Source organism: Heterodontus francisci, unplaced genomic scaffold, assembly GCF_036365525.1.
Source record: "Heterodontus francisci isolate sHetFra1 unplaced genomic scaffold, sHetFra1.hap1 HAP1_SCAFFOLD_66, whole genome shotgun sequence".
In the NCBI taxonomy this organism is placed as follows: Eukaryota; Metazoa; Chordata; class Chondrichthyes; order Heterodontiformes; family Heterodontidae; genus Heterodontus; species Heterodontus francisci.
In genome coordinates this window covers 5,162,824-5,172,731 of record NW_027140986.1, presented here as the reverse complement: position 1 = coordinate 5,172,731, position 9,908 = coordinate 5,162,824, and the positions used below count along the sequence as shown (strand labels likewise).

Below are 9,908 nucleotides of genomic sequence, written 5' to 3'. Positions count from 1 at the left end.
GTGTAAGTGAGTGTCTGTGTTACTGGGTATCAGTGTATGTCTTTGTTACTTTGTGTGTGTATGTCTTTTTGTACTTGGTGTCAATGTTTGTCTTTGTTACTGGGTGTCAGTGTATGTCTTTGTGACTTGGTGTTAGTGTGTGTCTGTGTTACTGGGTATCAGTGTATGTCTTTGTTACTGGGTATCAGTGTCTGTCTTTGTTACTTGGTGTAAGTGTGTGTCTGTGTTATTGGGTATCAGTGTATGTCTTTATTAAATAGTGTCAGTGTATGTCTGTGTACTTGTTGTAAGTGTGTGTCCTTGTTACTTGGTGTCAGTGTTTGTCTGTGTTACTTGGTGTAAGTGTATGTCTTTGTTACATTGGTGTCAGTGCATGTCTTTGTTACTTGGTGTACGTGTACGTCTTTGTTACTTGGTGTCAGTGCATGTCTTTGTTACTTGGTGTAAGTGTATGCCTTTGTTACTTGGTGTCAGTGTGTGTCTTTTTTACTTGGTGTAATTGTATGTCTTTGTTACTTGGTGTCAGTGTATGTCTGTGTTACTGGGTATCAGGGTATGTCTTTGTTACTTGGTGTCAGTGTTTGTCTGTGTTACTTTGTGTAAGTGTGTGTCTCTGTTACTGGGTATCAGTGTATGTCTTTGTTACTTGGTATCAGTGTATGTCTTTGTTACTTGGTGTAAGTATAAGTCTTTGTTACTTGGTGTCAGTGTATGTCTGTGTTACTTGGTGTAATTGTGTGTCTTTGTTACTTGGTGTCAGTGTATGTCTTTGTTAGTTGGTGTAAGAGTATGTCTGTGTTACTGGGTATCAGTGTATGTCTTTGTTACTTGGTGTCAGTGTGTGTCTTTGTTGCTGGGTGTCCGTGCATGACTTTGTTACTGGGTGTCAGTTTATGTCTTTGTTACTTGGTGTAAGTGTATGTCTTTGTTACTTGGTGTAAGACTGTGTCTGTGTTGCTGGGTATCAGTGTATGTCTTTGTTACTTGGTGTCAGTGTAGGTATGTGTTTCTTAGTGTAAGTGTGTGTCTTTCTTACTTGGTGTAAGTGCATGTCTTTGTTACTTGGTGGAAGTGTGTGTCTGTGTTACTGGGTATCAGTGTATGTCTTTGTTACTTGGTGTAAGTGTATGTCTTTGTTACTTGGTGTAAGTGTATGTCTTTGATACTTGGTGTCAGTGTATGTCTGTGTTACTTGGTGTAAGTTTGTGTCCTTGTTACTTGGTGTCAGTGTATGTATTTGTTACTTGGTGTCAGTTGTATGTCTGTGTTACTTGGTGTCAGTGTATGTCTTTGTTAGTTGGTGTCAGTGTATGTCTGTGTTACTTGGTGTAAGTTTGTGTCCTTGTTACTTGGTGTCAGTGTATGTCTTTGTTACTTGGTGTAAGTGTATGTCTTTGTTACTTGGTGTCAGTGTATGTCTTTGTTACTTGGTGTAAGTGTGTGTCTGTGTTACTGGGTATCAGTGAATGTCTTTGTTACTTGGTGTCAGTGTATGTCTTTGTTACTTGGTGTAAGCGTGTGTCATTGTTACTTGGTGTCATTGTGTGTCTTTGTTACTGGGTGTCAGTGTATGTCTTTGTTACTGGGTGTCACTGTATGTCTTTGTGGCTTGGTGTAAGTGTGTGTCTGTGTTACTGGGTATCAGTGTCTGTCATAGTTACTTGGTGTAAGTGTGTGTCTTTGTTACTGGGTATCAGTGTATGTCTGTGTTACTTGTTGTAAGTGTGTGTCTTTGTTACTTGGTGTCAGTGTATGTCTGTGTTACTTGGTGTAAGTGTTTGTCTTTGTTAATTGGCGTCAGTGTATGTCTTTGTTACTTGGTGTTAGTGTATGTCTGTGTTACTTGGTGTAAGTGTTTGTCTTTGTTAATTGGCGTCAGTGTATGTCTTTGTTACTTGGTGTTAGTGTATGTCTTTGTTACATGGTGTAAGTGAGTGTCTGTGTTACTGGGTATCAGTGTATGTCTTTGTTACTTTGTGTGTGTATGTCTTTTTGTACTTGGTGTCAGTGTGTGTCTTTGTTACTTGGTGTCAGTGTGTTTCTTTGTTACTGGGTGTCAGTGTTTGTCTTTGTTACTGGGTGTCAGTGTATGTCTTTGTGATTGGTGTTAGTGTGTGTCTGTGTTACTGGGTATCAGTGTATGTCTTTGTTACTGGGTATCAGTGTCTGTCTTTGTTACTTGGTGTAAGTGTGTGTCTGTGTTACTGGGTATCAGTGTATGTCTTTATTACATGGTGTCAGTGTATGTCTGTGTACTTGTTGTAAGTGTGTGTCCTTGTTACTTGGTGTCAGTGTTTGTCTGTGTTACTTGGTGTAAGTGTATGTCTTTGTTACATTGGTGTCAGTGCATGTCTTTGTTACTTGGTGTACGTGTACGTCTTTGTTACTTGTTGTCAGTGCATGTCTTTGTTACTTGGTGTAAGTGTATGCCTTTGTTACTTGGTGTCAGTGTATGTCTCTGTTACTTGGTGTAAGTGTGTGTCTGTGTTACTGGGTATCAGTGTATGTCTTTGTTACTTGGTGTAAGTATAAGTCTTTGTTACATGGTGTCATTGTCTGTCTTTGTTACTTGGTGTAAGTATGTGTCATTGTTACTTGGTGTAAAAGTGTGTCTGTGTTACTGGGTATCAGTGTATGTCTTTGTTACTTGGTATCAGTGTATGTCTTTGTTACTTGGTATCAGTGTATGTCTTTGTTACTTGGTGTAAGTATAAGTCTTTGTTACTTGGTGTCAGTGTATGTCTGTGTTACTTGGTGTAATTGTATGTCTTTGTTACTTGGTGTCAGTGTATGTCTTTGTTAGTTGGTGTAAGAGTATGTCTGTGTTACTGGGTGTCAGTGTATGTCTTTGTTACTTGGTGTAAGTGTATGTCTTTGTTACTTGGTGTAAGACTGTGTCTGTGTTGCTGGGTATCAGTGTATGTCTTTGTTACTTGGTGTCAGTGTAGGTATGTGTTTCTTGGTGTGTGTGTCTTTCATTCTTGGTGTAAGTGCATGTCTTTGTTACTTGGTGTAAGTGTGTGTCTGTGTTACTGGGTATCAGTGTATGTCTTTGTTACTGGGTATCAATGTATGTCTTTGTTACTTGGTGTAAGTGTATGTCTTTGTTACTTGGTGTCAGAGTATGTCTTTGATACTTGGTGTCAGTGTATGTCTGTGTTACTTGGTGTAAGTTTGTGTCTTTGTTACTTGGTGTCAGTGTATGTATTTGTTACTTGGTGTCAGTTGTATGTCTGTGTTACTTGGTGTAAGTGTATGTCTTTGTTACTTGGTGTCAGTGTATGTCTTTGTTACTTGGTGTCAGTTTATGTCTTTGTTACTTGGTGTAAATGTGTGTCTTTGTTACTTGGTGTAGGTGTATGTCTTTGTTACTTGGTGTCAGTTTATGTCTGTGTTAATTGGTGTAAGTGTGTGTCTTTGTTAGTTGGTGTAAGTGTGTGTCTTTGTTATTTGGTGTCAATGTATGTCTGTGTCACTTGGTGTAAGTGTATGTCTTTGTTACTTGGATTCAGTGTATGTCTTTGTTACTTGGTGTAAGTGTGTGTCTGTGTTACTGGGTATCAGTGCATGTCTTTGTTACTTGGTGTCTGTGTATGTCTGTGATATTTGGTGTAAGTGTGTGTCTGTGTTACTGGGTATCAGTGTATGTCTTCGTTACTTGGTGTCTGTGTATGTCTTTGTTACTGGGTGTCAGTGTGTGTCTTTGTTACTTGGTGTCAGTGTATGTCTTTGTTACTTGGTGTAAGTGTGTGTCTGTGTTACTGGGGATCAGTGAATGTCTTTGTTACTTGGTGTCAGTGTATGTCTTTTTTACTGCGTGTCAGTGTATGTTTTTGTTACTGGGTGTCAGTGTATGTCTTTGTTACTTGGTGTTCTTGTGTGTCTGTGTTACTTGGTGTCCGTGTATGTCTTTGTTACTGGGTGTCAGTGTATGTCTTTGTTACTTGGTGTAAGTGTGTGTCTGTGTTACTGGGTATCAGTGAATGTCATTGTTACTTGGTGTAAGTGTGTGCCATTGTTACTTGGTGTCATTGTGTGTCTTTGTTACTGGGTGTCAGTGTATGTCTTTGTTACTGGGTGTCAGTGTATGTCTTTGTGACTTGGTGTAAGTGTGTGCCATTGTTACTTGGTGTCATTGTGTGTCTTTGTTACTGGGTGTCAGTGTATGTCTTTGTTACTGGGTGTCAGTGTATGTCTTTGTTACTGGGTGTCAGTGTATGTCTTTGTGACTTGGTGTAAGTGTGTGTCTGTGTTACTGGGTATCAGTGTCTGTCATTGTTACTTGGTGTAAGTGTGTGTCTTTGTTACTGGGTATCTGTGTATGTCTTTGTTACTTGGTGTCAGTATATGTCTGTGTTACTTGGTGTAAGTGTATGTCTTTGTTACTTGTTGTAAGTGTGTGTCTTTGTTACTTGGTGTCAGTGTATGTCTGTCTTACTTGGTGTAAGTGTATGTCTTTGTTAATTGGTGTCAGTGTATGTCTTTGTTACTTGGTGTTAGTGTATGTCTTTGTTACATGGTGTAAGTGTGTGTCTGTGTTACTGGGTATCAGGGTATGTCTTTGTTACAAGGTGTCTGTGTATGTCTGTGATACCTGGTGTAAGTGTGTGTCTGTGTGGCTGGGTATCAGTGTATGTTTTTGTTACTTGGTGTAAGTGAGTGTCTGTGTTACTGGGTATCAGTGTATGTCTTTGTTACTTTGTGTCTGTGTATGTCTTTGTGTACTTGGTGTCAGTGTGTGTCTTTGTTACTTGGTGTCAGTGTGTTTCTTTGTTACTGGGTGTCAGTGTTTGTCTTTGTTACTGGGTGTCAGTGTATGTCTTTGTGACTTGGTGTAAGTGTGTGTCTGTGTTACTGGGTATCAGTGTCTGTCATTGTTACTTGGTGTAAGTGTGTGTCTTTGTTACTGGGTATCTGTGTATGTCTTTGTTACTTGGTGTCAGTATATGTCTGTGTTACTTGGTGTAAGTGTATGTCTTTGTTACTTGTTGTAAGTGTGTGTCTTTGTTACTTGGTGTCAGTGTATGTCTGTCTTACTTGGTGTAAGTGTATGTCTTTGTTAATTGGTGTCAGTGTATGTCTTTGTTACTTGGTGTTAGTGTATGTCTTTGTTACATGGTGTAAGTGTGTGTCTGTGTTACTGGGTATCAGGGTATGTCTTTGTTACAAGGTGTCTGTGTATGTCTGTGATACCTGGTGTAAGTGTGTGTCTGTGTGGCTGGGTATCAGTGTATGTTTTTGTTACTTGGTGTAAGTGAGTGTCTGTGTTACTGGGTATCAGTGTATGTCTTTGTTACTTTGTGTCAGTGTGTTTCTTTGTTACTGGGTGTCAGTGTTTGTCTTTGTTACTGGGTGTCAGTGTATGTCTTTGTGACTTGGTGTTAGTGTGTGCCTGTGTTACTGGGTATCAGTGTATGTCTTTATTACTTGGTGTCAGTGTATGTCTGTGTACTTGTTGTAAGTGTGTGTCCTTGTTTCTTGGTGTCAGTGTTTGTCTGCGTTACTTGGTGTAAGTGTATGTCTTTGTTACATTGGTGTCAGTGCATGTCTGTGTTACTTGGTGTAATTGTATGTCTTTGTTACTTGGTGTCAGTGTATGTCTTTGTTAGTTGGTGTAAGAGTATGTCTTTGTTACTTGGTGTCAGTGTGTGTCTTTGTTACTTGGTGTAAGTGTGTGTCTGTGTTACTGGGTGTGAGTGTGTGTCTGTGTTACTTGGTGTAAGTGTGTGTCTTTGTTACTTGGTGTCCGTGTGTGTCTGTGTTACTGGGTATCAGTGTATGTCCTTGTGACTTGCTGTAAGTGTGTGTCTTTGTTACTTGGTGTAATTGTATGTCTTTGTTACTTGGTGTCAGTGTATGTCTTTGTTACTTGGTGTCAGTGTATGTCTGTGTTACTTGGTGTCAGTGTATGTCTGTGTTACTTGGTGTAAGTGTCTGTCTTTGTTACTTGGTGTAAGTGTCTGTCTTTGTTACTTGGTGTAAGTGTGTGTCTGTGTTACTTGGTGTAAGTGTATGTCTGTGTTACTTGGTGTCAGTGTATGTCTGTGTTACTTGTTGTAAGTGTGTGTCTTTGTTACTTGGTGTCCGTGTGTGTCTGTGTTACTGGGTGTCAGTGCATGTCTTTGTTACTTGGTGTAAGTGTGTGTCTTCGTTACTTGGTGTAATTGTATGTCTGTGTTACTTGGTGTCAGTGTATATCTGTGTTACTTGGTGTAAGTGTGTGTCTTTTTTACTTGGTGTAATTGTATGTCTGTGTTACTTGGTGTAAGTGTGTGTCTGTGTTCCTGAGTATCAGTGTATGTCTTTGTTACTTGGTGTCACTGTATGTCTGTGTTACTTGGTGTAAGTGTGTGTCTGTGTTACTGGGTGTCAGTGTGTGTCTGTGTTACTTGGTGTAAGTCTGTGTCTTTGTTACTTGGTGTCAGTGTATGTCTGTGTTACTTGGTGTAATTATGTGGTCTTTGTCACTTGGTGTCCGTCTGTGTCTGTGCTACTGGGTGTCAGTGTATGTCTTTGTTACTGGGTGTCGGTGTATGTCTTTGTTACTTGGTGTATGTGTGTGTCTGTGTTACTGGGTGTCAGTGTATGTCTGTGTTACTTGGTGTAAGTGTGTGTCTGTGTTACTGGGTGTAAGTGTGTGTCTGTGTTAATGGGTATCAGTGTATGTCTTTGTTACTTGGTGTCAGTGTATGTCTGTGTTACTTGGTGTAAGTGAGTGTCTGTGTTACTGGGTGTCAGTGTGTGTCTGTGTTAGTTGGTGTCAGTGTGTGTCTGTGTTACAGGGTATCAGTGTATGTCTTTGTGACTTGGTATCAGTGTATGTCTTTGTCACTGGGTGTCAGTGTGTGTCTGTGTTACTGGGTATCAGTGTATGTCTTTGAAACTTGGTGTCAATGTATGTCTGTGTTACTTGGTGTCAGTGTGTGTCTGTGTTACTGGCTGTCAGTGTGTGTCTGTGTTACTTGGTGTAAGTCTGTGTCTTTGTTACTTGGTGTCCTTGTGTGTCTGTGTTACTGGGTGTCAGTGTATGCCTTTGTTACTGGGTGTCAGTGGATGTCTTTGTTACTTGGTGCAAGTGTGTTTCTGTGTTACTGGGTGTCAGTGCATGTCTGTGTTACTTGGTGTAAGTGTGTGTCTGTGTTACTGGGTATCAGTGTATGTCTTTGTGACTTGGTATCAGTGTATGTCTTTGTTACTGGGTGTCAGTGTGTGTCTGCGTTACTTGGTGTCAGTGTATGTCTTTGTTACTGTTTATTAGTGTTTCTCTGTGTTACTTGGTGTCAGAGTGTGTCTGTGTTACTGGTAATCAGTGTATGTCTTTGTGACTTGGTATCAGTGTATGTCTTTGTGACTTGGTATCCCTGTATGTCTGTGTTACTTGGTGTAAGTGTCTGTCTGTGTTACAGGATATCAGTGTATGTCTTTGTGACTTGCTGTAAGTGTGTGTTAATGGATGTTTTACAGGCTGGAGGAAGGTTTGTAGTCAAGTACCCCAGGGATCAGTGTTGGGACGCTTGATTTTCTTGATATCTATTAATGACGTAGATCTTGGTGAACAGGGCACAATTTCAAATATTGCTGATGATACGAAACATGGAAGCATTGTGAACTGTGAGGAGTATATTGTAGAGCTTCAATAGGACATAGACAAATTGGTGGAATGGGCACTTAGGTGGCATATGGACTTGAATGCAGAGAAATCTGAGGTGATTTTTATGGTCAAGAAGAACATGGAGAGACAATATACAATAAAGGGCACAATTCTAGAGATGATGCAGGAGCAGAAGGACCTTGGTGTATATGTCCATAATTCATTGAAGGTGGCAGAAGTGGTTGAGAAAGCAGTTAATAAAGCATACAGTATGTGAAACTTGTATAAGGCACTAGTTCAGCCTCAGCTGGAGTATTGTGTCAAACATTGGTCGGCACACTTGAGGAAAAGCGTGAGGACGTTGGAAAGATTCACGAGAATGGTTTCAGGAATGAGGAATTTCAGTTCTGAAAATAGATTGGAGAAGTTAGTACAATGCTCCTTGGAGAAGAGAAGTCTGAGAGGTGATTTGATGGAGGTATTCAAAATCATGATGGTTCTGGACAAGGTATATAGAGAGATACTGTTCCCACTCATGAAATGATCGAGAACGAGGGCACAGATTTAAATTATTTGGAAAGAGAAGCAAAAGTGACATGAGGAAAATATTTTTCATGCAGTGAGTGGTTAAGGTCTGGAATGTGCTGTCTGAGAACGTGGTGAAGGCAGGTTCACTTGAAGCATTCAAAAGGGAATAAGACAGTTAATTTAAAAAATGAGAATGTGCATGGTTATGGGGAGAAGGCAGGGGAATGGGACTGAGGGAATTTCTCTTTCAGAGAATCAGTGCAGAAACGATGGGGCAAATGGCCTCCTTCAGCTCTGCAAAAACTCTCTGATTCTGGCAGTATCTGTGGATGAAAAAACAGAATTAATGTTTCAAGATTGTAATATTTATGAGATTTAGGAGTATTTAAATATATAACAGTTTTATAAGCCAGTCAGGGAAAGAAGGGAGGATGGGATTATGATCAAAATTGAGTTCAATAATTTCTCTTTCATTCTTTCATCAATTGATCTCTTCTGCCTTCTACCATATCAGAGAACTTCCGTTTCTTCTTTCAGGGACAATCATTTCAATACATTACTGGAGACGGTAGCACGTTTGGAAATTTCAATACGTAATAAGTGAAACTGATAACTGTCTTCCCAGGTTGATATGTATTTTCCTTGTGTATTACCCTTCCTTACAGTTAATTTAGTAACGATTGTGATTCTGTCTCGGGGAAAGTGTGGTCTCTCCAAATGTGTCACTCACTACCTGATGGCCATGGCAGCGGCAGATCGACTGGTCATTATATTCGACCTGATATTGAGGCACATTCCAATTGTCTATAATGAACAATTTATTTTCTTGGAGTCCATCCGTGGGTGTAATATCCACGCTGTCCTGCTCTTTGCAACCACAGATTGTTCTGTCTGGTTCACCGTCACTTTCACCTTTGATCGATTTGTGGCCATTTGTCGCCAGAAGCTGAGAAGTGAATTTTGCACCGAGAAAACGGCGATTGTGGTCCTGGGAACAGTGACTGTGCTGAGTTGTTTTAAGAACATTTTCTGGTATTTCATGTTAACAGATCACTATCGGTTAGCGAACACGCCCTGGTTTTGTTTTGTAACAGTTGATGTTTGGTTCTCTCCAGCCTGGACAACGATTGAGTTCCTTCATCACATTCTAAACCCTTGTGTCCCATTTTTTCTGATTCTGCTGTTCAACGCATTCACCGTTAGCCACATTTTAGTGAGCAGCAATGTACGCAGGAGACTCCGAGGTCACAGCAGAGGGGAGAGTCCCAGAGACCCAGAGATGCAGAGCCGAAGGAAATCCATTATTCTACTCGTAGTTATCTCGGGGAATTTCATACTATTATGGGCAATGTTAATGCTCTATTATATATGGGCCAGAATGTGGGGTTTGGGGTATCAGTCTGTATGGCTACCTGATTTTGTGGAAGAAATGGGTTTCATGCTGCAGCTTCTGAGTTGTTGCACAAACACTTGTATTTATGCCATGACACAGGCGAAGTTCCGCGAGCAGTTCAAGAATGTTGTGAAATATCCCTTTACTCGAATTGTTAAATTAATTAAATGATCAGAAAAATTGTAGACTAACCAGCATCAGAACTGAAACCAGCCTCATTTCAACCAACTCTTCCCGAAGGTGTCAATCATATAGATCCTTCCTGGTGTCGAGTCAAACTTCAGAATAACTGTCCCTGTGTAATATAACCAGTATTCACTGATGTAATTTCAGATTTGCCGCATCCCAGTATTTTGCTTCTGTAATCTAGATCTCTGCCATGCAGAGCAGTAGGGT

At 40.2% G+C, this 9,908-nt stretch overlaps 1 protein-coding gene across 1 annotated transcript; it reads left to right on the top strand.

Moving 5' to 3' along the window:
• Window positions 1–7,970: 7,970 nt before the first annotated feature.
• Window positions 7,971–9,683, top strand: LOC137361658 (probable G-protein coupled receptor 139). Its single transcript, XM_068026367.1, has 2 exons — window positions 7,971–8,099; window positions 8,745–9,683. Exons 1-2 carry the CDS (start codon window positions 7,971–7,973, stop codon window positions 9,681–9,683), a joined length of 1,068 nt encoding a protein of 355 aa, XP_067882468.1.
• The last annotated feature ends 225 nt before the right edge of the window (window positions 9,684–9,908 follow it).